The sequence below is a fragment of the Anolis sagrei genome, chromosome 2 (genome assembly GCF_037176765.1).
Source record: "Anolis sagrei isolate rAnoSag1 chromosome 2, rAnoSag1.mat, whole genome shotgun sequence".
NCBI classification, from domain to species: domain Eukaryota; kingdom Metazoa; phylum Chordata; class Lepidosauria; order Squamata; family Dactyloidae; genus Anolis; species Anolis sagrei.
The window spans coordinates 18,478,307-18,506,140 of record NC_090022.1 but is presented as its reverse complement, the minus strand read 5'-3'; the positions used below and the strand labels follow the sequence as shown (position 1 = coordinate 18,506,140).

The window sequence follows — 27,834 nt, the reverse complement described above, 5'->3', positions numbered from 1 at the left end:
AAAAGGATACAGGGCAGTCATTCCCCAATAGGCCACACAGATCACCAGCAAGATGAAAGTCAAAATCGGGTACAAGAGGGTAGACATCATGTGTCCAATGGCTCTGAAGGAGAGAAGAACAAGGGACACCATTAAACACTGACCACAGAGCTTCCTGTATCGATCATTTCCTACTACAAGTCTGCGGCGCTCAGATACATTGCTGTTAGCATTAGCCAACCGACATGAAGTTATCCAGAAATTAAACCTTGACGTCAAAGTACTTTTTTATAAGTGAATACAGTAAGACTTCCATAACTGTGGGACCCATATCCATGGTTTCACTTATACACAAACACAGTTGGAAACGGGTCTTCCTAGGAATTTGCTATGTTTTCCAGGTGATTCTTTGGTATCTTTCCCCTGAAAATTACTATAGAATTGTTTAGGAAAACCTTGAAAATTCCTAGGGACCTTTCTAAGAATCCAACGCAATCCTATGGAATGCTGGGATGGGACTTCAGGTAATTTAATGGCATTTATTTGTATCTACGGTTTCAGTGCCTTGGACTGCGAGAAGATCCAACCAGTCCATCCTCCAGGAAATAAAGCCTGACTGCTCACTGGAGGGAAGGATACTAGAGACAAAGTTGAAGTACTTTGGCCACATCATGAGGAGACAGCAAAGCCTAGAGAAGACAATTATGCTGGGGAAAGTGGAAGGCAAAAGGAAGAGGGGCCGACCAAGGGCAAGATGGATGGATGGCATCCTTGAAGTGACTGGACTGACCTTGAGGGAGCTGGGGGTGGTAACGGCCGACAGGGAGCTCTGGCGTGGGCTGGTCCATGAGGTCACGAAGAGTCGGAGACGACTGAACGAATGAACAACAACACGGTTTCAAGTAACCATGGTGGTGGATATAGAAGTCTTACTGGAAATTTATTTATTGATCTTGGTAAATTAGAATACAGCAAACATTTTTTATTTTAAATATTTTAAAATACAGCAGACTCTCAGTTAACTGGGACTCTTAAGCAACTGGCAAAAACGATTAAATAATTACTACTTTATTATTTTTAAACCTGTTTAATAATAATAATAATAATAATAATAATAATAATAATTTTATTATAATATCCTTCCTCCATCTCCCCTCCTCTGGAATGTGTCCAGTGAAGGGTGACTCAAATGATCAAGGGTCTGGAGAACAAGCCCTATGAGGAGCGGCTTAAAGAGGTAGTCATGTTTAGCCTTCAGAAGAGAATACCCAAGGTTTTTGGGATTGATTTTTTAACTAACATTTCTCGACTCGCACCTGGAATATTGTGTCCAATTCTGGGCACCACAACTGAAGAGAGATATTGTCAAACTGGAATGTGTCCAGAGGAGGGCGACTAAAATGATCAAGGGTCTGGAGAACAAGCCCTATGAGGAGCGGCTTAAAGAGTTGGGCATGTTTAGCTTTCAGAAGAGAAGGCTGAGAGGAGACATGATAGCCATGTATAAATATGTGAGAGGAAGTCATAGGGAGGAGGGAGCTAGCTTGTTTTCTGCTGCCCTGGAGACTAGGATGCTGAAAATGGCTTTAAACTACAAGAACGGAGATTCCATCTGAACATGAGGAAGAACTTCCTGACTGTGAGAGCTGTTCAACCGTGGGACTCTCTGCCCTGTAGTGTGGTGGAGACTCCTTCTTTGGAGGCTTTCAAACAGAGGGTGAATGGCCACCTGTCGGGGGTGCTTTGAATGCAATTTTCCTGCTTCTTGGCAGGGGGTTGGACTGGATGGCCCACTCTATGATTCTATGACTCGGGTCGGCTTATATGGGGACTAAGCCCAATATAAACAAAGATTACAAAGTAACACAATTAAAAACATATAACAATCAGCTATATTAAAAACAATAAAAACAATTATAAGACATCATAAAACATAACTACCAATAGCTAAAAAAGTGGGCTTGTGCAGGCTTGAGACTAGTAGGGCAGGACAAGGGCTTGTGCAAATGCAAACTCCATGGCCGGGCTGGGAATAATAAAGTGCGGGAGATTCAAACAAAAGATTAAGGCTAGGCAGACTTGATCAGTAGCTAAATTAGTATTCAAAGGCACATTGGAACATCCAAGTCTTCAAGTCTTGGACGGTGGACATGGTGGAGGCTAATCTAATCTACCTGGGGACAGAGTTCCAGAGTCAGGGGGCTACCACTGAGAAGGCCCTTTCCCCCATCCCCACCAACGTTTTGCCTGCATCTTTGGCAGGCATCCTCAGAGGTTGTGAGGTTTGTTGGAAACTAGGAAAATTGGGTTTATATATCTGTGAAATGTCCAGGGTGGGAGAAATTACTCTTGTCTGTTGGAGTTCTGGTATATGGTAGACACCTCTGCAGGAGTCTACCGTGTACCATGCAGCTGTGGACAAGTCTACATAGGGACCAAACACAGGATGGCCCAAACACGAATCAAGGAACATGAAAGGCACTGCAGACTACTTCAACCAGAGAAGTCAGGCATAGCAGAGCACCTGATGAACCAACCTGGACACAGCATTTTATTTGAGAACACAGAAATGCTGGACCATTCTCACAACCACCATGTCAGGCTACAAAGAGAAGCCACTGAAATCCACAAGCATGTGGACAATTTCAGCAGAAAGGAAGAAACCATGAAAATGAACAAAATCTGGCTACCAGTATTTTTAAAAAATCTCTAAAATTATAACAGCAAATAAAGAACAACACTCAAACACTGGGGAACTCCAGACAAGAAACAATCAGGGACAGCTAATCAACCCTCAACAGAGGATTCCCCCAGGCAGTAACAAAAACTGTCAGGCCATCAAATGCTAATCAAGGTGGGCAATTGAAACATTCACATCTAGCTCCAACAGACAAGAGTTCTTTCTCCCACCATCTACAGATATATAAATCCAATTTTCCAAGTTTCCAACAGACCTCACAATGTCTGAGGATGCCTGCCATAGACTCACTTAATATAGAATTTTAGAGGAATCATAGAGTTGGAAGAGACCTCGTGGGCCAAGAAGCAGGAAAATTGCAAAGCTCCCCTGACAGATGGTCATGCAGCGTCTGTTTAAAAGCCTTCAAAGAAGGAGCCTCAACCACACTCTGGTGCAGAGAGTTCCACTGCTGAACACCTCTCACACTTAGGTAGTTCTTCCTAGTGTTCAGGCGGAATCTCCTTTCTTGTAGTTTCAAGTCATTGTTCCGTGTCCCAGTCATTTGTAATGAATTGTTCAGACTCCCTGCAAGGAGGGCGATTCTTCAGAGAGACTCACTCACCGACTGGCTTCCCGGAGGAGGGCAACGGCAATGAGGATGCGTTTGCGCAAGAACAAGAGCGAGAGGAGCAGGATGACTTCCACCACGCAGAGGATGATCACTAAGGAAAAGAGGTGGAGAAAAAAGGGAAGGTTCATATGGCATTGCCTCCAACAGGCAGTGTTGGCAAGGACAGTCACAATTATCCCTCTGTTGCCCCATGTTTTAAAGCTGCTTACAAAACGTTCCAGTTTCTGTTTCTGCTTCATATTGCTCCTCTTTGTTCTTGGTTTCCTTCAAATGTGGCAAACTGAGTTGAAGTAGACAAGTGGGTTGCACTCAATTTATTATTGTTGTTGTTGCAGGCCAGCTGCCTACTTGATCCCTTTTTCACCCAAACACCACACAGATGAAGAAGAAGACTAAGGTTATTAAAAAAAGAGTATCTAATATAAAAAATAGTTTCAAAATACATCCACGAGCTAGATTTCTAGATGGTTAACAAAAAGCAATGACCAAGTCCGAACAGGAATTCCACTAAAGGCAAAAGCAAGAAACTGTAATCCAAAGTTTATTGATTGAAAGCATGAACATGACCATAGTCTAAAGCAGGGGTCCTCAAACTAAGGCCCGGGGGCCAGATGCGGCCCTCCAAGGTCATTTACCTGGCCCTCGCTCAGGGTCAACCTAAGTCTGAAACGACTTGAAAGCACATAACAACAACAACAATTCTATCTCATCAGTCAAAAGCAGGCCCACATTTCCCATTGAAATACTAATAAGTTTATATTTGTTAACATTGTTCCTCATTTTAATTATTGTATTGTTTTTAAGTGTTTTTTACACTACAAATAAGATATGTGCAGCGTGCATAGGAATTCATGTTTTTTTCCAAATTATAATCCGGCCCTCCAACAGTTTGAGGGACTGTGACCTGGCCCTCTATTTTAAAAGTTTGTGGACACCTGGTCTAAAGGCTAGGAGCCCCTGGTGGAGCAATGGGTTAAACCCTTGTGTCAGCAGGACTGCTGACCAAAAGGTCGGCAGTTCAAATCCAGGGAGCGGGGCAGGTTCCCATCTGTCAGTTCCAGCTTCCCATACGGGGACATGAGAGAAGCTTCCCAAAGGATGGCAAAGCATCCAGGTGTCCCCTGGACAACATTGTTGAAGATGGCCAGTTCTCTCACATCAGAAGCAACTTGCAGTTTCTCAAATTGCTCCTGACATTAAAAAAAAAAATCCAAAGGCTTGATATTTGAACTTGACTATAATCCCAAAGCCTTGAAACTTGAAACAAGATTTATCATTCAAACAAGAGACCTGGAACTTAAACAGGAAAACAAGACACAGATCCAATAACAGGACTCCTTACTCAGAGCTCCCAAGACAGGCAACCTGACACATGGAAATCCAATGTTGATCTTCTCACCAAACATTAACTCCAATTCTTTAAGAATACTCCCTCTTGCCCATGACATCACCCTTTCTCACACCTAGGTCCCCTTTGTTTATCTTTCAGTCTCTGGGAACACTGCATTTGTCTCTGTTTCACACTATCCCGTCTGATCTGTAAACGTTGGGTTATCTGTAACCCTCCTGTCTCCACATTCCTTTCAGAGTCAATCCCCGGCCATGCAGGAAAAGCACAATCAAAGCACCTGCAATCAATGAACATCCAGCCTTTGTAATAATAATAATAATAATAATAATAATAATAATAATAAGTAGTAGTAGTAGTAGTCAGGGGTGATTTGAATGAAATATTCCTGCTTCTTGGCAGGGGGTTGGACTGGATGGCCCATGAGGTCTCTTCCAACTCTATGATTCTATGATTCTATGATTCTATGATTCTAGTAGTAGTAGTAGTAATAGGAATAGGAGCAACCCCAGGGGCTATCCGATAAAACTCCCTTCTGCCATTTAGCAATACACAATCAAAGCACCTTCAACAGATGGCCATCCAGCCTTTGTAGTAGTAGCAGTAGTAGTAGTAGTAGTAGTAGTAGTAGTAATTATTATTATTATAGAATAGAAGGAACCCCAGGGGCCATCCAGTACAACTCCTTCTGCCATTTAGTAAAAGCACAAAGCACCTCCAACAGATGGCCATCCAGTCTTTGCAATATTACAATAATAATAATAATAATAATAATAATAATAATAATAATAGCAACCTCAGGGGTCATCCAGTCCAATTTCCTTCTGCCATGCAGGAAAAGCACAATCAAAGCACCCTTTGTGTAATGGGAGAGAAATGTGGTTTTGGAAGCATGCAAGGCGGGGGGGGGGGGGGGAGAGATCTGGGTGGAGAAGAAAGGTGAGGAAAAAAGGCTTTTGGGGGTGAGGAAGGTGGGAAGGAGTAGGAAGGAAGAAGGAAAGCTTAGAGGGAGGAGAGAAGCTCAGAGCCCCTCAGTGTACTTTGCTGAGCCCCAAGGGCTCAACGGAGCACACTTTGAGAACCGCTACTCTGCATATATCACTGGCAGACCTTTTTGATGTAGCCTCCCTGCACACACTCCCTGTCCCTCCCCAAGCCACTCCCTCCTGCACCCAACTTACAGACCACAAGCCAGGTTTCCTTGACGCTGCCATAGGCGCTCAAATTGGTGGTGAATCCAATGGACTGGAATGTGGTGCCATTCTTGCTGAGGCTGCTGTATTCCATATAACAGTGGAAAATTCCTGAAAGGAAAACGGCAGAGATTGTTGGAAATGTAATAGTACTTAGCATCGAAGAGTGAAGGACGCCTTACAATGGAGAGCAGAGACAGGGTATAGACCCATTTTAGTCAAAGAACTCCATCCCAAAACCCTAGGTCCATTTATGCAATGCGAGTAATGTATCTTAACTTTTATTTTAAAAAGAAACAATCTCCTTCTATGAGTAGAGTGGTGGAAGACAAGAGTTTAGTCCATTCCAGGAGAGCCTAAAAGAAGTACTGACACTTACTCTCTCTGCTGTGGCACTGCTTTTGGACTTTTGGACTTTTCAAATACCTGGGTATGAAAACTGCAATGGTGGCAGTCCTTCTTTTTCCAATTCCAGCCTTGAGCAGGAAGCAAAGCTGGAAAGGGGTGTCAACGGAGCTTAGACAACATACTTTTTGGAACGACATCTCCCAGATTATCTGCTTTGAACTGGATTATATGAGGCTACACTGCCGTATAATCCAGTTCAAAGGATGCAGAAACTGGGTTATATGGCAGTGCAGATGGGGGTAATAGAGATCCCTAGAGAGATGTTCTGTCAAATTATATATTTAAAAGTGTGTTTTATTCATGGCTTTACCACTGTTATGGAAATTCTGTGTCTCCAAATTCCTACAAAGGTGGTGATGGGGCGGCAGGGGTCTAGTATATTTCACACCAGTGTCCCCATCCTAATCTTACTGGGCCAGTTCAACTATAACAAGGAACTATGAGTCCTCTCCAAGGCGCTGTAGTCCCTTGGTTCTCTAGTTCAGCCCTTGGTTATCACTTTACAAAGTGGAATCCACAACATGCGAGTGTGGAGAAGAGCAAACCACTGACCAAGTGCTACAATGCACCATGAGCCCTGCCACATGCACAATGGAAGACCTTCTTGCAGCAACACCAGAGGCACTCCAAGTGGCCAGATACTGGTCAAGGGACATTTAATCAACTACCAAGCTTGCAAACTTTGTGTTTTGTCTGTCTGTTTGTTTGTTTTGTTAAAAATGTAATACAACTGTTTGGTTGCTCCTGACACAATAAATAAATCACTTTACTCACCATACGCAACGACAGCCAGCACCCCAATAATCAGGATCCACACCAGAGCCCCGGCAGTGTATCTGAGCAGCACAAGGAAGAGGAGGCTGAGGACCATGGCGATCAGGAGGCCTCTTGAAGGGAAGAAGAAGGCAGGGAAGGAGAAAGAAAATAAATTCAGAGTGCAAGGTGATCTTCTTCTCCACATCGTAAGGAAGAGGGAGCAGGCTTGTTTTCTGCTCCCCTGGAAACTAAGACTCGGAACAATGGGTTCAAATGACAGGAAAAGAAATTCCATCTGAACATTAGTAAGAACTTCCTGACTGTAAGAACTGTTCAGCAGTGAAACTCTCTGCCTTGGAGTGTGGTGGAAGCTCCTTCTTTGGAAGTTTTTAAATAGAGGCTGGATGGCCATCTGACAGGGGTACTTTAATTGTGCTTTTCCTGCATGGTAGGGGGTTGGACAAGATGGTCTATGTGGTCTCTTCCAACTCTATTATTCTATTATTCTATGATCTACACTTTGCTGAAAATACACACCCATCCAAATTTAGGGGTGCACCTACCTTGCAAATTTAATATTTATTTATTTGGAACTTTTGTATCCTGTTCTTCTCTACCTCCGTGGAGGGACTCAGAATGGCTAACAGCAAAAATGCAATGCTATACAATAAATAACATTTTAAAACACATTCATCATACAATAGGTTAAAATACATAATAAGTGAAAATACAAAAATGTGTATTTTAATAATAAGTTAAAATACTGGAACGTGTCCAGAGGAGGGCGACTAAAATGATCAAGGGTCTGGAGAACAAGCCCTATGAGGAGCGGCTTAAGGAACTGGGCATGTTTAGCTTGAAGAAGAGAAGGCTGAGAGGAGATATGATAGCCATGTATAAATATGTGAGAGGAAGCCACAGGGAGGAGAGAGCAAGCTTGTTTTCTGCTTCCCTGGAGACTAGGACACAAAACAATGGCTTCAAACTACAAGAGAGGAGATTCCATCTGAACATGAGGAAGAACTTCCTGACTGTGAGAGCTGTTCAGCAGTGGAACTCTCTGCCCCGGAGTGTGGTGGAGGCTCCTTCTTTGGAAGCTTTTAAACAGAGGCTGGATGGCCATCTGTCAGGGGTGATTTGAATGCAATATTCCTGCTTCTTGGCAGGGGGTTGGACTGGATGGCCCATGAGGCCCATGAGGTCTCTTCCAACTCTTTGATTTTATGATTCTATATAAAACCATTCACCAAGTTAAAAACATCATCCAACTCAGTCCGTACATTGTGGTCCAATGACTCTTAGTCTTTACTGGTCTCAGCCGTCACTCTGCAAATGTCTCTTTCCAACACCAGGATTTCACTTGCTTCCTGAAAGTCGGGAGGGAGGGGGCAGACCTAACCTCATTCGGGAGAGAGTTCCATAGCCAGGAAGCCACCACAGAGAAGGCCCTGTCTCTCATTCCCACCAAGTGCGACTGCAAAAGTGGCAGGATGGAGAGCAGGGCCTCTCCAGAAGATCTTAACGCCCTTGATGGTTTATAGGGGAGAATATTGCACTCCAACTGCTATGGCTCAATGCTCTGTAAGTCTGGGATTTGTAGTTTTACTGGATCTTTAGCCTTCCATGCCATAGCATTGAACCATGGCAAAGTGGTATCAAATTGCAGGAATACTATAGAGTAAAAAGGTAAAGATTTCCTCTGACATTAAGTTTAGTCATGTCCAACTCTGGGGGTTGGTGCTCATTTCCATTTCTAAGCCAAAGAGCCGGCGTTGCCCATAGACACCTCCAAGGTCATGTAGATGTCATGACTGCATGGAGCACTGTTACCTTCCCACAGAAGTGGTACCTATTGATCTATTCTCATTTGCATGTTTTCAAACTGCTAGGTTGGCAGAAGCTGGGGCTAACAGTGGAAGCTTGCCCTGCTTCCCGGATTCAAACCGCCAACTTTTCAGTCAGTAAGTTCAGCAGCTCAGCGGTTTAAATGCAGTATGACCTCAGCATCTGCATGGGATATATTTTGAGCTTACCAAGGAAACTGCGGATGATAGCAAACCCTATTTTATCCATTTTTTTTCCAGAATGGCAATTATACTTGATACAATATCACTCCTAGTTGCCATTTGGGGGAGAATATGGATTAAAACAGAACTATTGTGGCAGACTCAGGGGGCAGGTACCGTCTTTAGGGCACAGGGAGGAATTGTCGTGTGTGGCTTATGCTGCAATGCAAATGTGCCCGTGTGTGGCTGATGCTGTGATGCACATTAGTCTTAGACAGACTAGTGTGCTGCAGATTCAAATCCCCATTCAGCCATGATGTTCTGAGCCTGGCATTACTTCTCAAACTAAACTACAATTTCACAATGGTTAAAATACGGGGCAAGCACAAACAATAAATAGCCTGAGAGCCCATTAGTGGAAGAGCAGGATACACATGGAATTGATAGTCACAATATGTCATGCTATTGTTCACTATGAGTGCATCTACACTGTAGAATTAATGCAGTTCAACACCACTTTAACTGCCTATAGAATTCTAGGAATCGTAGTTTGGGGTGGTGCCAGCATTTTTGGTAGAGAAGGTTAAAGATCTTGTAAAACTACATCTCTATAGCATTGAACCAAGCCAGTTAAAGTGGTGTCAAACTGCATTAATTCTACAGTTTTGAACCCCAACTAGTCTCTTTGACCGTATATCTGATTGCAGCAACTAGCAAAACCTGGCAAAATGCAATGAGGTATATCGAGAAAATCCACTCTTCTTTAGACCCCATTTGGACTAGAAGCATTGCCTGTTTTTAATCAATAACAAAGGCAAACTTGAGAGAACCAGTGCAGTTGTAATGCTCTCAGTGTTGGATTATGAATCTGGAGGCTAGGGTTCAAATCCCTACTCAGTCATGGAAAACTACTGGATGGCCTTGGGCAAATCACACTCTCTCGGCCTCAGAGGAAGGCAAAAGCCACCCTGCTCTGAACAAATCTTGGCAAGGAGATTTGTCGTAAGTTGGAAACAACTTGAAGGCACACAATGGCAACAAAAGAAACCAGGATGTTGGATCACAAGCCAAATACTTGGCTTATTCAGGGATATCATATGCATGCAAAGTAAATACATTGCTGACTGGTACGACACACCATTAACCTCATTGATATTCTGTTTGCTAAAGGATCGTTTCCCCCTCCCAGATCCACAATCTAGGTACTCACATCAGGATCCAGTACCAGGAGCGGGTGAAATCCTCAAAGATCTTCAGTCCAATATTTTTGGCATCGAGAGCCTTTATCAGCTGTCTGTCGAGAATAGAAATTGGAATTGAATTGCAAAGGAGGCAGTTAAAAGAGACTTGATGGCTAGGAACATTAAGTGCCATTGCATTTATTTATTCCCAGCATTTCTACCCTGTCCTTCTCAACCCTGGGGCTCAGGACGGCTTTCACTCAGCAACAATTTGATACCACAACATATAGACAAATACAACAATGTAACAACAATTTAAAACAATAGGTATCACATTAAATTAAAAAGAATTAAAAGTATTTTTGTTAACCATATAACCATTCCAGTCCAATTCCACATCTAAAGTGCTCTTATGCTTGTTGTCCAAAAGCCTGGTCCCAGAACCATGATTTCAATTTCTTCCTGAAAGACAGGAGGGATGAAGCCAACCTAATTTATTTATTTATCTATTTATTTTATTTACAGTATTTATATTCCGCCCTTCTCACCCTGCAGGGGACTCAGGGCAGATTACAATGTACACATATATGGCAAACATTCAATGCCAAAGACACACAACAGATATAGACAAACAGTCAGAGGCTATTTAACTTTTCTGGCCGCCAGGGGAGCTGTTGTTTTCATCGTCAATCTGCGACACTGATGAAGTACTTCCGCATTCCCAGCATGCTTTTTTCTGGAGTGCTTTGCTGGAGTCTTTTTTATGGCCTTCCCACCAGGACCCTCACCCCTTTGCACAGCTGTTGGAGTTCAGCCTGTGATTGTGTTTCAAGATCAGGGTGCTTTGGATGTGGGGAATGATGTTAATGAGGTTCAGGATGAGTTTCAAGATGGCAATGGTTTGGTCAGTGATATTGATACAGAGAATGACTAGGAGATCCCTGTAGTTTCCCATGAGAATGGCCTTAAGGGGTGTGCGGATGATGGTGTGCTTTCTGAATTGTTAACAAAGAGTTCTCATGAGAGAGAACATGAAAATAGCTCGGCACCTGCAGAAATTAACGAGCAAGTAGATAACGAGCAGAGAGATAAATGAGAAGAGATCAGTCAAAACAGGAGAGTTGAGCAATGGCTTCGGCACTCTGCCAGGCTTCGACAGAAAACAATAACAAAGTCTCAGCTAAAGAGAAACCAATTTCTGACCGCTAGTGACCTAGCTAACAAGGGGATAAAAATCTCAAGTTTGGGATGTGTAGTCAGATGAAGCATCATTTGGAATCACACTAAGTTCTTGTCCTTGTTTCATGGAAGACTTGCTTTGAAGATTCATGCTAACATACTCCTTGTTTCATGGTTCTGCTTCCTGGATTTACTGATTGCTTACCCAAGCCTTGCATCAATGTATTCCTGATTTTCTGGATTAAATTACAGCTGTGTGGACTTTGCTTTTATGGACTGTGCTGAACTCTACTTTGGACTAATTTGTTCCTGCTTATCTTCTTACCTAATTGGATTTACCTATTTCTTTAAAGTGTTTTTTACTTTGCTGCTTTTTACTTATCTTCAATAAAAGGATTGTTTTCCTATTCAGCCTGTGGTGTTTAAAGCCAGAGGATTATTCCTGTTCTGGAGTGCAACAACAGCAACCCAGCTGGGTTGCTGTGCCAAGAGGGGAGGGGAGGCCACGTGCCTTTCTCTCCTCAGTCCTTCTCACTTCCTCCCTTCCCATCTCAGTTTTGTCCCACTTTTCCAGCACCCCTTTCCTACCCCAGTCTTCCTTTTCTAGTTTTCCTCTTCCTACCCCTGTCTTTACTATCCCTAGCCCTTCTTTCCCACTTTTCCAGCTCCCTTTCCATCCCAGACTTTCCCAAATTTCAACCTCTCTTTCTGATTTCAGTCTTACCTATTTTACCACCACAATTTCCCCTTTTTACAACCCCTCTTTCTCATCCCAGTCTTTCCCACTTCACCAGCCCCCTTTCCCACCTCAGTATTTCCCACTTCTCCACTTGTCCCCCTCCCATTCCAATATTTCCACCTTTTCAACCACCCCTTTACACCCCAGTCTTGCTCTTTTTGCAATCTTCCTTTCCCCATCCCAATCTTTTTCAACTGCCCCTCTTTCCCACCCCAATTACCCCAGATTTTCCCACCCACCCCACTCTAAACTGTGGTCTTTTCGACTTTTCCATCCCCCTTCCCCTCTCAACCTTTCCCAGTTTCCATGCCCCCTTTCACACCTGTCATTCCCACTTCCCCCGTTGCCCCCTTCCCACCTCAATGTATCCTACTTTTCCAGCTACCCCTTTTCCACCTCATTTTACCACTTTTTCAACCATCCCTTCCCATTCCAACACTTTCATGTTTCCAGCCCTTCTTTCCCACCCCTTCCCATGCCAATCTTTCCCACCTTTCCTTATTCATATGCACATAGCATTTTCCCTGATATGAATAATTAAAATAAACTATGGTCATTATTGGAAGGATACGTGAGCACATTTACATTGAAGAAAGTTAGAATAGTGATTTAATCAGAATTGGACACAGTCTTATCTTAAATTACAGTTTTATTAACCTACTAATGCCTCAAATTATATAATTTAATTGATATCTATTTTTATTTTGAAATTTACCAGTAGCGGCTGCATTTCCCACCCTAGGCTTATACTCAAGGCAATATGTTTTCCCAGGTTTTTTTATGGCAAAATGTGGTGCCTCGGCTTATATTCGGGTCGGCTTATACGCAAATATATATGGTACTTTGAACTGATAAGGGAACTTGATAAAACTTAAGGAGAGGGGACTCAAGTCAAAATCTCCCTAAAAAGCTTGAAAATTGACTTACTCTGCTCCTGACTTGATATCTTCCATGGTTTCATTGACTGTCTTCCCACTCAAATTAAAATTACCAGCTTCGGCGATATTAAAAGTAGGAAAGCAGCGATTAAGGACTGTGAAAAGAAAGGAGAAGACAATGAGAACTACTTCACTTCTAAAGGAGAAACAGTCAGCATTAGCATCAAAGGATTGTCCCAATTATTTCCCTTTTAATTGCGTTTTCTCTTAGATCTCCATGAAGACAAAATCCTAGCCATAAGGGCCAACACATCTATGGTTTACTGTTTTGCACCCCAATTCCTTCGCTGGTTCAAATCGCCATCCTAAACAGTCCATTGTAGTCCATTAATAATAATATCTTTCCCAGGAGGTCAGTCTATTCTACAAACGCTTGCTCCCACATCCAGGGTTTGAGTTTCTTCCTAAAGGTTAGGAGCGAGGGGGAGGATCTGATCTCATTAGGGAGGGAGTTCCAGAGCCGAGGGGCCACCACGGAGAAGGCTCTGTCTCTCGTTCCCACCAAACGTGACTGTGATGGTGGTGGGACTGAGAGCAGGACCTCCCTGGACAATCTTAAGGACGATGTATTGTCAAAGGCTTTCATGGGTTGTTGTAGGTTTTTTCGGGCTATATGGCCATGTTCTGGAGGCATTCTCTCCTGATGTTTCGCCTGCATCTATGGCAAGCATCCTCAGAGGTAGTGAGGTTTGTTGGAACTAGGAAAATGGTTAGTTGAAACATTCACACCTAGCTCCAGCAGACAAGAGTCCTTTGTCCTACCCTGGTCATTCCATAGATATATAAACCCATTTTCCTAGTTCCAACAGACCTCACTACCTCTGAGGATGCTTGCCATAGCCCGAAAAAACCTACAACAACCCAATCTTAAGGACCTTGGTGATTCGTAAAGGGAGATACATTCGGACAGGTAAACTGGGGCAATTATTCCAAATTGAGGGGGAATTCGTATCTAAGGCTGGATCTACACAGCCATATAATCCAGTTCAAAGCAGATACCCTGGAATCAGAAACTGGATTATATGGCAGTGTAGATGAGACCATTGAGTGCAACAATACTATATAAATAATGTTTGACACCACTTTAGCTGTCATGGCTCAGTGCTAGGGAACTCTGAGAGTTATAATTTGGTAAGGCACCAAATTGCAGAGAAGGCTAGAGACCTTATAAACACATATTTTTGGACAACTGCAATCCCAATGTTGATACCTCTTAAAGGTGTATGCATGTATTTAGGTAAAAGTTTTTCCCTGACATTAAGTCCAGTAATGTCTGACTATGGAAGTTAGCGCTCATCTCCATTTCTAAGCCAAAGAGCCAGCATTGTCCATAGACACCTCCAAGGTCATGTGGCCAGTATGACTACATGGAGCATCGTCAGCCTCCCGCTGGAGTGGTACCTATTGATCTATTCACATTTGCATGTTTTTGAACTGCTAAGTTGGCAAAAGCTGGGGCTAACTGTGGGAGCTCACGCCGCTCCCCAATTTCAAACCTGCAACCTTTCGGTCTGCAAGTTCAGCAGCTCAGTGCTTTAATCCACTGAGCCACCAGGGGCTCCCATGCATGTATTTATTTATTCTTATTTATTTTATTTAAAACATTTATATACTACCCTTCTCACCCTGAAGGGGACTCAGGGTGGAGCACAACATGCAAATGGCAAACATTCAATGCCGGGACATGAATTCATTATCTGCATACATAAACATTAAAAACATTTATCTCAATATTAAAATACACCATTTAAAACCATCTTGGTCATCTGCGTCAAATCTAATTGGCCTGGTAATCTTTCCTCTTGCTGCTTTATTGCCCTGTCGCAAAAGCTTGGTCCCACAGCGAAGTTTTTACCATCCTTATGAAGGACAAGAGAAAGGGGGCCAACCTGATCTCACCAGGAAGGGAGTTCCATCGGTGGGGGGCAATCACGGAGAAGGCCCTGTCTTTTGTCCCTACCAATCGCGCCTGTGACAATGGCGGGACAGAGAGCAGGGCCTCCCCAGCAGATCTTAATTTCCGCGATGGTTCATAGGGGGAGATGCGTTCGGACAGGTAAACCGGGCCAGAGGTATTTAGGGTTTTATAGGCCAAAGCCAGCACTTTGAATTGTGCCCGGTAGCATATGCATATGTTTAGGGGATCCATATTCCACTTTCCAGTGAATTTCTGGTCACTTGCAGTTTTGCAAAAGTGCAAACAAAATAATTTCCTTTTGTTTTGTAGACTGGGGTGGGGAGACTGACCATACCCAGAGGGCAAAATGAGACCCTAGACTTGCCGAAGTTGTCCACCCTATTTTAAAAAAAGTTGTGGAAATTAGCAGACTTCTATGCTGTTACTTTTCTTTTTGCGGCACCAAGGAGAAAGCAAACACACCATCAGGGAAGAAGGCAAACACATCATCCGGCAGCATTTTCACTTCAACAGAATGGACGTGAAGCTGGGCAATCCCCCCTAAGTTCACGGTGAATGAGATCAGTCAGCACTCACCTGGTTGCGTTGGAAGAGTGAATTCTGGACAGAGCTCTTCCTGGAGAATTTCTCTTGAAGTCTGGAAAGAAAATGAGAGGTCTGGCTACTTTGTTGGTGCAAAGGGAATGCCACTTCCATATAGAGGACCACAGGAAAGCATACAATTTATTTCACAGACACTATATATCAGATTTGAGCAGGGTAAGCCCTAGTTAGGACTTGGGGGGAGACCACCAACAAATGCAAGATGCTATAAGCTATATTTCAGAGGAAGGAAACTCCACATGTGAGCATTCTTTGCCTAAGGACTTCCATAGGACTTCCCCAAGAGAACAGGCAACGTGAAGGAATATACATGAACTAGTAGCATTATCTGTCATTTTGGTGCATATGTTTGCATCTTTGCTTTATTTTATACCTCATCTTAATATTAGGAATTTCAACAGAAAGAAGAAAACCATGAAAATGAACAAAATCTGGCTACCAGTATGTAAAAAATTCTGAAATTATAACAGTAAATAAAGAACAAAACTCAAACACAGGGGAACTCCAGACAGGAAACAATCAGGAACAGCCAATCACCTCTCAACAAAGGATTCCCCCAGGCAGTAACAAGCCATACATAAAAACCATTAGGCTATCAAATGCCAATTAAGGTGGCCAATTGAAACATCAACACATAGCTTCAACACACAAGAGTTATTTCTCCCACCCTGGACTTTCCACATATATATAAACCCAATTTTCCTAGTTTCCATCAGACCTCACAACCTCTGAGGATGCCTGCCATAGATGCAGGCAAAACGTCAGGAGTTAATGCTTCTAGAACATGGCCATACAGCCCGAAAAACATACAACATTAGGAATAACTGTTTGACAGTGGAATATGGGGATGTGGTGGAGTCTCCTTCTTTGGAAGTTATTTTAAACCCCACCCAATTAAGCAAAATATCAGGTTTGCTTTTACCTTAAACTGTTAGTGATTAGAGGAGGGCAAAGAACCAAGGTGTTCTAACAAAAAGTACAAACTGCACCCCCAACATACCAGGTTAGTGGTGCCAAGGTCAATACTTGGCTGGCATAACGTCTGGTTCCATATTTTGGAAGGACGCTGGTAAAGTGGGCTGCCAGGAGGGAAAAAGGCCATGGGTGGCACAACCCAGAACTTCTCCGTACAGGATGAGACACAAATCTGGGGAGAAAAGAAGCATTGTTAATAGATATGGCAGAAAGCAAGGACGAGGAAAACATGCAACCCTGATGTTCTTTTCACCATCGCTGAAAACCAGAGGATAAAATTTCCCTCAAACTTTCCAAATCCACCACAAAAATGGCACAAAACAATGGTTAAGAGTATGAATCCTGTTTCTGTGGGACTGATACTAATTTCACTTACCTACATGTATCATCGCATTATAGTCACCATCACATATTAGTCGCATCTCATTTTGAGGAAGGCCAAATTGGTATTTTGCCTTTCCCCGTGTAATAGTCGCACCCCTTCAGGGAGAAGCCTCTTGTCATCTCACAGTAGTCACACATCCCTCCCAACAAAAGGGGAGAAGTTTGACTGGATGGCCCATGAGGTCTCTTCCAATTCTATGATTTTGTGATATGAAATCCAGCATATAGATCTCGTTTGCTGTGACATACTGTGGTTTTGTGTCAGTAAAATAATAATAATAATAATAATAATAATAATAATAATAATAATTTTATTTTTATACCCCTCGAAGGGACTCAGGATGGCTTAAATGGGGCCAAGCCCAGATAACAGAGTTAAAACATAGCACATTAAAGTGCATCAACAGCATTCTAAAACAACATAAACAACATTAAACAAAATATAAAACAGGCATCAATATTATTATTATTGTTGCTGTTGTTGTTGTTGTTATCCCTCCACATTTGCTTGGATTAGGAACACAGCCAACCATGAAATCTTCATGTTCCAAGTAGTGTCACTTTTTGTAATGGGATCACAAGAATACCATTTGCAATGGGTTCAAATCATCATCATCATCATCATCATCATCATCATCATCATCATTATCATCATCATCATTATTTATAGCCCGCCCCCTCTTCCTGAAGGGACTCGGGACGGCTTACAACAATTCATAGAGACAGAAAATAATATAAACACTAAACAAAAAACAACACCAAACCATTATCACTACATAAAATTAAAATTAATAAAATAATTTTAATAAATACTTTAATAAATGCTTATTAGGACAGTAATAAATGCTTTTAGGACAGTAAGAGCTGTTTGGCAGTGGAATATGCTGCCTGGAACCATGGCGGAGTCTCCTTCCCTGGAGGTTTTTAAGCAAAGGCTGGATGGCCATCTGTCGGGAGTGCTTTGATTGTGGATTCCTCCATGGCAGTTGGCCTGGATGGCTTTTGGGCTCTCTTCCAATTCTATGATTGTATTTAAAAAGTAATGTTATTTGGAACATGCCACATTCCCTGATTTGATACTTCTTTCGTTTCTAGATTCTTGGAAAGAAACGGAATCACTGATGTCCGAGACTGTCCAATAGCACTTGGTAAACATTGACACTGAAAGATGATGGTGGTGGTATCAGCTAACCTTAAAAACTGTGGCTTAGACACCAAGAACTGGGAAGCACTGGCCCTTGAACACTCTAATTGGAGGTCAGCTGTGACCAACAGTGCTGTGGAATTAGAAGAGGCACGAATGGAGGGCGAAAGGGAGAAACGTGCCAAGAGGAAGGTGTGTCAAGCCAACCTTGACCAGGACCACCTTCCAATGCCCTCACTATGGAAGAGCATGCAGGTCAAGCATAGGGCTTCACAGCCAGCTACGTATCCAATTCCAAGACACTACACTTGGAAGGCCATCCTACTTGGACAATGAGGGATCGCCTAAGTAATAAGCAAAAGATATCAGCTCACAGAACTTGGTGGGCCTTGGGCTACCCACCTCTATCCTACACCCTACCTGTGCTGTGGGGCACTGCAATCCATTCATTGCTGCTGCGAGGATGTTCACACTTGTGGCACATTTGATAAGGTTGAAGTAGAGCAAGAAAGGTTTCTCACTGCAAACACAGACCACAGGAAACATAACATTAAAATATTAGAAGTACCAACTTCTTCCTTACATCCAGAATTTAGAGAGTATATTAGGCAGACACAAGGTCCAGGCACCAGCTTCCAATGAAGGATTCATGGTGTAACATCACCTTTGGTGGAGGGAAGGGGAAGTTGTACGAGGGTTGAATGAAAAGTAATGCCTCCACCTTCGTTACTTGGGTTTGGATGGGAATATTTTAATAAATCAAACGCAGAAATAATCCTTACAATGTGTTCTTTAACTATCACTATTCACTTTTCCACATAATCACCAGACAATTGCATAAATTTCTGCCAACGATGAACAAGTTTTTGAAGCTGTCATGGAAGAAGTTGACACTCTGCAACCAACGTCTCACAGTTCTCTCAACATCTTCATTAGAAGCATAATAATGTCCCCACAGATCTTCTTTCATTATTGGGAACAGATGGAAGTCAGACGGTGCTAAAACTAGACTATATGGAGGATGTTGTATGGTGGTGAGATCCAGTCTCTGAAGTTTCGAGTCTGTGCGCTTTCATTTCAGGCGTCAGCATCCTGGGTACCCATCATGCACAGATCTTCTGATAGACAAGCAAAGCAATAATGTGACCCACATGTTCTTGTGAAATGCCGATTATGCTTGAAATTTCTCTCTGAGTGATACGACAATAATCCCAAATCAATCTGTCAACCTTTGGCTTCTGAAACTCGGTGGTTGCTGTCAAAGGACATCCAACTCTTTGTTTGTCACGCAGGTCAGTTGTTCCCACCTCAACATCTTTAAACTTACTCGCTTACTGACGCACAATACTCACATCACAATCACCATAAACAGCTTGCATTCTCTGATGAATCTCCTTTGGGGTGACACCTTCTGCTATTAAGAATTCAATGACTGCATGTTGCTTAAGTCGCATTGACCAACCGTCTGCGCGGGGTTCCAAACTTCGCACTTTAACAACACAACCGTTCAATGCTAAGGCTTCCTCTAATGCTAAGACAAAATGGAACTGTAGAGGAGAGTCTACTGAACAAGCCAGTACCTGCCGTAAACCAGTACTGCCATCTGTTGAGGAGTTACGAAGGTGGAAGCATTACTTTTCATTCAATCCTCGTATGAAGAGCCCTTTCCTAGTATACCAGTGTTTCTCAAACTGTGCTCCTCCAGGTGCTTTGGGTTTCGACTCCCATAAATCCCAGCCAGCTTACCAGCCATTAAGAAGTCCAAAACATCTAGAGGAGCACAGTTTGGGAAACTCTGCATTACACAATTACACAACTACTATGAATATTCCACTTCAATTGCTATCTATCGATCGATCTAAAAGTCAAAATACGTCAGCTTGTCTATCTATCGATTGATCAGTCTGCCTGCCTCCTTCTACCAAAAGCTGTTGCCAGGTGAAGTGGTGTCACTGGGAAAGAAAGTTGACATTTGTATGAGGGGAAGGAAGGAAGGAAGGAAGGAAGGAAGGAAGGAAGGAAGGAAAGAGTCACAAAGAGAGCCATGTTGCCATTGCGAAGTAGACCTTCTCAGGGCTTGAGAATGGAGAAAGGGGAAGTAAATAAAGAAAGACAGGAAAAGGAAAGGAAGAGGAAGGATAAGGAAGGAAGGAGTAGAGAAAGAAAAAGGAGGGAAGGAGGGAATGAAGGACAGAAAAGGTATAAGGGAAGGGCAAGAGAAAGAAGGGATGAAAGCAGGGGGGCAGCAGTCACTCCAACACCAAGCAATGCCAATTATATACACTAGTGGCGGTGTTAAAATAATATAATATCCGTAATATAAAATGAAACACCTCCTATGACTGAGTCCCCCTTTGGTTCTCCCTTTCTTCCCATTAATCTCTCTCCCAAACTCACCGGTTTTCGCCAATTCCACAATAGGATCCAGTTGAATTCCTAGGAAAAATAACTTGCCGGGGGTCGCCATAGAGCCAGGCTAAGAAAAAAGAGCAGAGAGAGTTTGCTCTTAACATTTTACAGAGTAGGCTACTGGTTAAAGTATCCGCCTAAGACTTGAAGATTGTCATGGAAAGATTTCAAAAGGGACACATGATTGAGTTGCTGTGAGTTTTTCAGGTTGTATGGCCATGTTCCAGAAGCATTCTCTCCTGATGTTTTGCCCACATCTCTGACAGACATCCTCAGAGGTTGTGAGGTCTCTTGGAAACTAGTCAAGTGAGGTTTATATAACGGTGGAATAATGTCCAGGGTGGGAGAAAGAATTCTTGTCTGCTGGGGGCAAGTGTGAATGTTGCAAATGGCCAGATTGATAAGCACAGAATAGCCTTGCAGCTTCGAAGCCTGGCCGCTTCCTGCCTGGAGGAATCCTTTGTTGGTAGGTGTTAACTGGCTGTGATTGTTTCTTGTCTGGAATTCCCCTGTCTTCTGAGTGTTATTCTTTATTTACTGTCCTGATTTTAGGGTTTCTAAATACTGGTAGACAGATTTTGTACGTTTTCATGGCTTCCTCCTTTTTGTTGAAATTTTCCACATGCTTGTGGATTTTTATAGCTTCTCTGTGTAGTCTGAAATAGTGGTTGTTAGAGTGGTCCAGCATTTCTGTGTTTTCAAACAAAATACAACAAAGGATTCCCCAGGCAGGAAGCAGTCAGGCTTTGAAGCTGCACTGCTATTAAATGCTAATCAAACCGGCCAATTGCAGCCAATTGAGTTCTTTCTCCCACCCTGGACATTCCACAGATATATAAACCTCAACTTGCCTAGTTTCCACAGACCTCACAACCTCTGAGGATGCGTGCCATAGAAGTGGGTGAAACGCCAGGAGAGAATGCTTCTGGAACATGGCAGGACATCCTGGAAAACTCACAGCAACCCAGTGATTCCGGCCATGAATGAATATACAGTGGGCCCTTGGTATCCGCTGACATTTGGTTTCAGTACCTGCTATGGATACCAAAATCCATTCTATACAATGGCATAGTAAAATGATGTCCCTCGTGCAAAATGACAAAAGCAAGATTTGCTTTTTGGATTTTATTTTGGGGAAATATTTTCTGTGGATGGTTGAGTACATGAATGCATAGGACCAACTGTCTCTAAAACTGTCAAGAAATAATTAGACTATTCCTTAGATAGGACATATTATTACTCTTATCAATATAGCTATTAATACGCAATTAGTTGCTTGAATACACTCAGGCATACAACCCAAGAAACCTAACTCTGTAAGACTACCAGAATGCAAGTTAAACCCACAGAGAGTTTCTAGTCTTCATGACTGCAGAAGAAATTAATTTTTAATCGCTAAAGACTGTAAGGTTTTATTGTTCAAGTCATTCTGCTAAGAATAGAATGGGTTTCAAGCTTTTCACGTCTGCCAATGTGGATCATAAATGGCCTCCACAACAAAGTCCATGCAAATAAAACTATTTTGTAAACTCACTCATCATATATGTTTGGCAGGTTTCAGCTTCCCTTGTGTGAAAATATAATGTTACTGAGGCGGCATCTATATTGCACTTTGACACCACTTTAACTGCTGTGACTCAATGCAATGGAACCACAGGGATGTAGTTTTATAAGATTGAAGAGAGATATTGACAAGCTGGAATGTGTCCAGAGGAGGGCGACTACAATGATCAAGGGTCTGCAGAACAAGCCCTATGAGGAGTGGCTTAAAGAGCTGGGCATGTTTAGCCTGAAGAAGAGAAGGCTGAGAGGAGACATGATAGCCATGTATAAATATATGAGAGGAAGTCAAAGGAATGAAGGAGCGAATTTGTTTTCTGCTGCCCTAGAGATGAGGACGCGGAACAATGGCTTCAAACTACAAGAAAGGAGATTCTATCCGAACATTGGGAAGAACTTCCTGACTGTGAGAGCCATTCAGCAGTGGAACTCTCTGCCCTGGAGTGTGGTGGAGGCTCCTTCTTTGGAAGCTTTTAAACAGAGACGGGATGGCCATCTATCGGGGGTGCTTTGAATGCAATTTTCCTGCTTCTTGGCAGCAGGTTGGACTGGATGGCCTATGAGGTCTCTTCCAACTCTAGGATTCTATGATTATCTACCAAAAAATGCTGGTGCCTAGCTATACTACAACTTCCAGGTTTTCCTAGCATTGAGCCATGGCAGTTAAAGAGGTGTCGAACTGTATTAGTTCTATGTGCAAAAACATCCCCGGTTCTGATTTGTGGTTAAAGAGCCCAAAAGTACAATTCTGTGGCGTACCCTGAAGTTTTCAGTGCTACTTACCCACAAGCCCCACGATAATGTAACCAACGATGAAAACAGCGAAAATAACACAACAAATAATATCTGTACAACTCCTGGAGAAAAAGAAAAAGACACCATGAGGCCAACACACCCACATCCACTAATTACTACACTACATACCTAACCCCTCAAAACTTAACAGAACTTAGAAAACTTTTTATATTATGTGCCCCCTAATTCCTGAATCAGTATTACTACTGGCTATGCTGGGGGGATTCTGGGAAATGCAGTCCAAATGGTCTAGTCCTCATTCTGGAGGGACTGAACATCCTTTAAGGCTCAGCACTGAAAAAAAATCTCATAGCCATTATTATTATTATTATTATTATTATTATTATTATTATTAGGTGCAAAAGGCCACCTTACTGGGATCTGCACGCATTATTTGCTGATACATCACACAGTCCTAGGCACTTGGGAAGCGTCCGAAGTGTGATCCAATTCAACAGCCAGCAGAGTGTCTGCTGTGGACTCATCTTGTTGTGTTTAATAATAATAATAATAATAATAATAATAATAATAATAATCCTGACCTCACGATCGTGTTCAAAAACCAAGTATTAATTGTCAATGTTGCAATCGCAGGCGACAGCAGGATTGAAGGGAAAAAACTGGAAAAGCTGACACGATATGAGGATTTAAAGATTGAACTGCAAAGGGTGAGCCCAGTGGGGATCAGCACACTGGTGCAGTTCCTCAAGACCTTGGCCTGCACTTAAACATAATAGTTGCTGACAAAATTACTATCTGTAAGCTGCAAAAGGCCACCCTACTGGGATCTGCACGCATTATATGCCGATACATCACACAGTCCTAAATAATAATAATAATAATAATAATAATAATACTCCTGACCTCATGGGAAGTATTCGACATGTGATCCAATACATCAGCCAGCAGATTGACCTTGTTTGCTGTGTACTAATCTTTTTGTGTTTCATTTATTATTATTATTATTATTATTATTATTATTATTATTATTATTATATGAAACACAAAAAGATTAGTACACAGCAAACAAGGTCACTCTGCTTGCTGTTGTATTGATTTCTAACCTACACCTCTCTCCCTGAAGGAACTCAGGGCAGCTAGATTGGATAGCCATACGCAATAGGAAAACTTTTTCAGCATGCACACGGTAAATTATTTTCACTACTGCAAGTGCATCTTAATGCAGTTTAGCACCACTTGAACTAGCATAGTTCAATCCATTGGAATCATGCAGGTTGTTGTTTTACGAAGTCATTAGCTTTCTCTGCCAAAGAGTGCTTAAGCCTCACCAAACTATAATCCCCAAATCTGATAGCATTGAGCCCTGGGAGTTAAAGTGGGACTAAACTTCATTGACTCTACAGTGGAAGGCAATGAGCAAAAGGCCAAAGCTTGTTTCTACAGGGGAGTCCTTAAATCTATCTATCTATCTATCTATCTATCTATCTATCTATCTATCTATCCATCCATCCATCCATCCATCCATCCATCCATCCATCCATCTCAGTGGTTCTCAACCTGGGGTCGCCAGATGTTTTTGGCCTACAATTCCCAGAAATCCGAACAGCTGGTAAACTGGCTGGGATTTCTGGGAGTTGTAGGCCAAAAACATCTGGGGACCCCAGGTTGAGAACCACTGATCTTTCTAGACTCGTAGGTCTCAACCTGTGGGTCCCCATATGTTTTGGCCTTCAACTCCAAAAAATCCTAACAGCTGGTAAACTGGTTGTAGGCCAAAACACCTGGGAACTACTGATTGATATAATCTATCTTATCTATCTATCTATCTATCTATCTATCTATCTATCTATCTATCTATCTATCTATGTTGAGTATCCCTTATCTCAAATGCTTGAGGCTAGAAGGGTTTTCAAATTTGGTTTCCTTCCAGACTCTCCTGGGCTTTAGCACAGCAGGTTAACCACCAGTTGCAGTAAATCTTGCCAATCGAAAGGTTGGCAGTTTGAAGCCCAGATCAGGGTGAGCTCCTGGCTTTTAGCTCTGCTTCTGCCTATGTAGCAGTTTGAAAGCAAATGTGAGTAGATAAATAGGTACCGCTTAAAGTGGGGCGGTATTCAAGGTACCCATAAGGAAATGCCAGAAAAATGCTGGCAATTTGATCAAAGAGGAAGTTTATAAACAAAGCTCTTCGGCAGGGAAAGTGTCGCAACAGCACCCCCTGTGGCTGGAACCAAGCACAGCCTCCAAGATGCCGAAGATGGGAAAGCCTATATATACCTCTATCTATTTACAAGTGTCTGTCTTGTCAGTGTATAAGGGCATTGAAAGTTTGCCGTATATGTGTTTTGTGATCCACCCTGAGTCCCCTTTGGGGTGAGAAGGGTGGAATATAAATGTTTAAAATAAATAAATAAATATACTATTAAATAAATAAATATGTACAAAATGAGCTAGACAGTTTTAAACAGTGTATTTTAATACTGAGATAAATGTTTTTAAATAAATTAAATTTTAAATAAATAAATTACATTTTAAATAAATAAATAAATATTTATAGTAAATAAATAAATAAACAAATATGTGCAAATAAATATAAATAAATAAATATATGCAAAATGAACTATCCTGGAGATGAGACCAAAGTTTTAACACAAAATTTATTTATGTTTCATAAACACCTCATTCCCATAACTTGCCCAAAATGCTATACAATATTTTAAACAATTCCATGCATGAAACAAAGTTTGTGTACATGGAGCCACCAGCAAAGCGAATATGTCCCTATCTCAGCTACCCATATGGCCAATTTTGGAGTATTTGGGAATGCCGAATAAAGATGTTCAACCTGTAATAACTTAATGTTCCAATTCCCTCCTCGTCTGTTTAGTCTGTTTTGAACTAATTCTTTCCCTAGATATTTTCCTCCCTTCTTCAGTCCCATATGCGTAATCTGAGTCCCCATTCCATTCATCCTTTCATTTCACAAAATTTGAATTACCTTTTCTGGATAGGACCACGGAAAGAGGGATCATATTTACACTTCTCCCCTAGTGAGAGAGGCAGAAAAAGAAGAATCAGGAATAGAAAAACATTAGAACTGGTAGATTTCTTCAGTTGAAAGGTTGCATACATATCAACAAACACCAGGATGCAGCCCTCCATGAAATTTGCATGTGCTAAATATATAAAAATGGATACAAATACTGTCAAAATTCAAATAAGAAGTACTGCACACCTCACTAAGGCAGTGTTTCTCAGCCTGGAGGTCGGGACTCTTGGAGGGGTCATGAGGGGGTTCCAGAGGGGTCGCCAAAGACAATCAGAAAACACATTTTTCTGATGGTCTTAGGAACCCTTTTGGCAGAGAAGGCTGAAGATTTCTCCACCTGTCCTGTCCCAAATCCCTCCAGTATTTTCTGTTGATCATGAGGGTTCTGTGTGGGAAGTTTGTCCCAATTCTATCGTTGGTGGAGTTCAGAATGCTCTTTGATTTTAAGTGAACTATAAATCCCAGCAAATACATCTTTCATATGTCAAGGTATGTTTTTCCCAAACTCCACCAGTGTTCACATTTTGAGTATTCGTGCCAAGTTTGGTCCAGATCCATCATTGTTTGAGTCCACAGTGCTCTCTGGATGTAGGTGAACTATAACTCCTTTTGTTGACCAAAAGGTCGCAGGTTCGAATCCTGGGAGCAGTGTCAGCTTCCGCTGACGCAAAACGTCACCTTCTGCTAACCTAGCAGTTCGAAAACATGCAAATGGGAGTAGATCAATAGGTACTGCTCCGGCGTGAAGGTAACGGCGCTCCATGTAGTCATGCTGGTCACATGACCTTGGAGGTGTCTACGGACAATGCCGGCTCTTCGGCTTAGAAATGGAGATGAGCACCACTCTCCAGAATCGAACACAACTGGACTTAATGTCAGGGGAAAACCTTTACCTCTAGATAGATAGATAGATAGATAGATAGCATTAAAAGTTATATACAGTAAAGAAAAGAAGAAGAAGGGAAGAAGAAAGTAAGAACGAGAGAGAGAATGATAAGATCATAGCAACAACAAATGAAAAGCTACAATGGCACAGACAGCCTGATTCATCAGAATGGATCTTTGTTTGTTTGCATGCCAAGTTCTCCAAGTTCGATGACAGTGCTGATACTGGGAAGCTATTAAGTTCAATTACCAGAGATAAGAGATAAGGAAGAGAAAGCGAGGGTCTGAAAAAAACCCATTCAAAGAGGACTTCGCTGAACATCAAGGAAACAAATTCACAGAGAAAATACTTCAGCTGTAGTGAGTCACCGCTTCGGAATGCAAAACGTCACCAGCAGATTGTGTGGATATGAATGTGCCTTTAAGTCACTTGAGCTGATGAATTTAATAAGTTTTCCTAGGCAAAAAGACTCAGAGGTGGTTTTGCCAGTTCCTTCCTCTGAACTGTTGCTTCTGGCACCTGATATTTGTTGACAATCTACCATCCAAGCATTAATCACGTGATTTTTTTTATTGTAAAATGTTTTGTATCTTATTTTAATTTCCTTAATTTATTGTTGTATTTTATGACAAAGAGGGTTGGTGCCCAATTGGCCCAATGGATGCCAATGCTGATTTCAGTTAGGCATTAAGTAACAGCTGGTTAAAGCCTTTGGACCCAGCCGATTTCTCTCAAAGCACAAATACCAATGACTTTCAAAACCTTTATTCTTTTAAACCTTGTTTGAGCTTGTTAAGCAAATCTAAAAAGTTTTTATTCTATTTATTTAATTGATTTAACTGCATGCCACCTTGAAGTTCTGTTATATTGATTTTAGCATAATAAAGAAATAATCCTAAAAGCTCTGGAAATATCTGCACAGCACACTGGTTGCTAAACAGGATTTTTTGGGGGGGCAGCACAATAATGATGTAGGTAGTTAGCCAAAATAATGCCCAGACCAGGTGGCGATTTTGTCATATGGCTTGCTTTTGTGGTGCTGATGATTTACACCAGCATTTCTCAACCTGGGGGTCAGGATCCCCGGGGAAGGGTCTGTGAGGGGGTGTCAG

At 42.1% G+C, this 27,834-nt stretch overlaps 1 protein-coding gene across 1 annotated transcript in view; it reads right to left on the bottom strand.

The window, feature by feature from the left end:
• Window positions 1–27,834, bottom strand: part of SLC44A4 (solute carrier family 44 member 4) — a 58,512-nt gene that overhangs the window by 14,509 nt on the left and 16,169 nt on the right. Inside the window, exons 2-13 of the mRNA XM_060759532.2 lie at window positions 25,786–25,834; window positions 22,815–22,888; window positions 20,460–20,538; window positions 18,483–18,582; window positions 16,560–16,706; window positions 15,533–15,593; window positions 13,028–13,133; window positions 10,212–10,295; window positions 7,014–7,126; window positions 5,820–5,942; window positions 3,282–3,381; window positions 11–103 (exon numbers count right to left, since the gene is read on the bottom strand). Of these exons, the coding sequence (XP_060615515.2) occupies window positions 11–103; window positions 3,282–3,381; window positions 5,820–5,942; window positions 7,014–7,126; window positions 10,212–10,295; window positions 13,028–13,133; window positions 15,533–15,593; window positions 16,560–16,706; window positions 18,483–18,582; window positions 20,460–20,538; window positions 22,815–22,888; window positions 25,786–25,834 (1,129 nt within the window). The remainder of the gene's footprint in view (window positions 1–10; window positions 104–3,281; window positions 3,382–5,819; window positions 5,943–7,013; window positions 7,127–10,211; window positions 10,296–13,027; window positions 13,134–15,532; window positions 15,594–16,559; window positions 16,707–18,482; window positions 18,583–20,459; window positions 20,539–22,814; window positions 22,889–25,785; window positions 25,835–27,834) is intronic.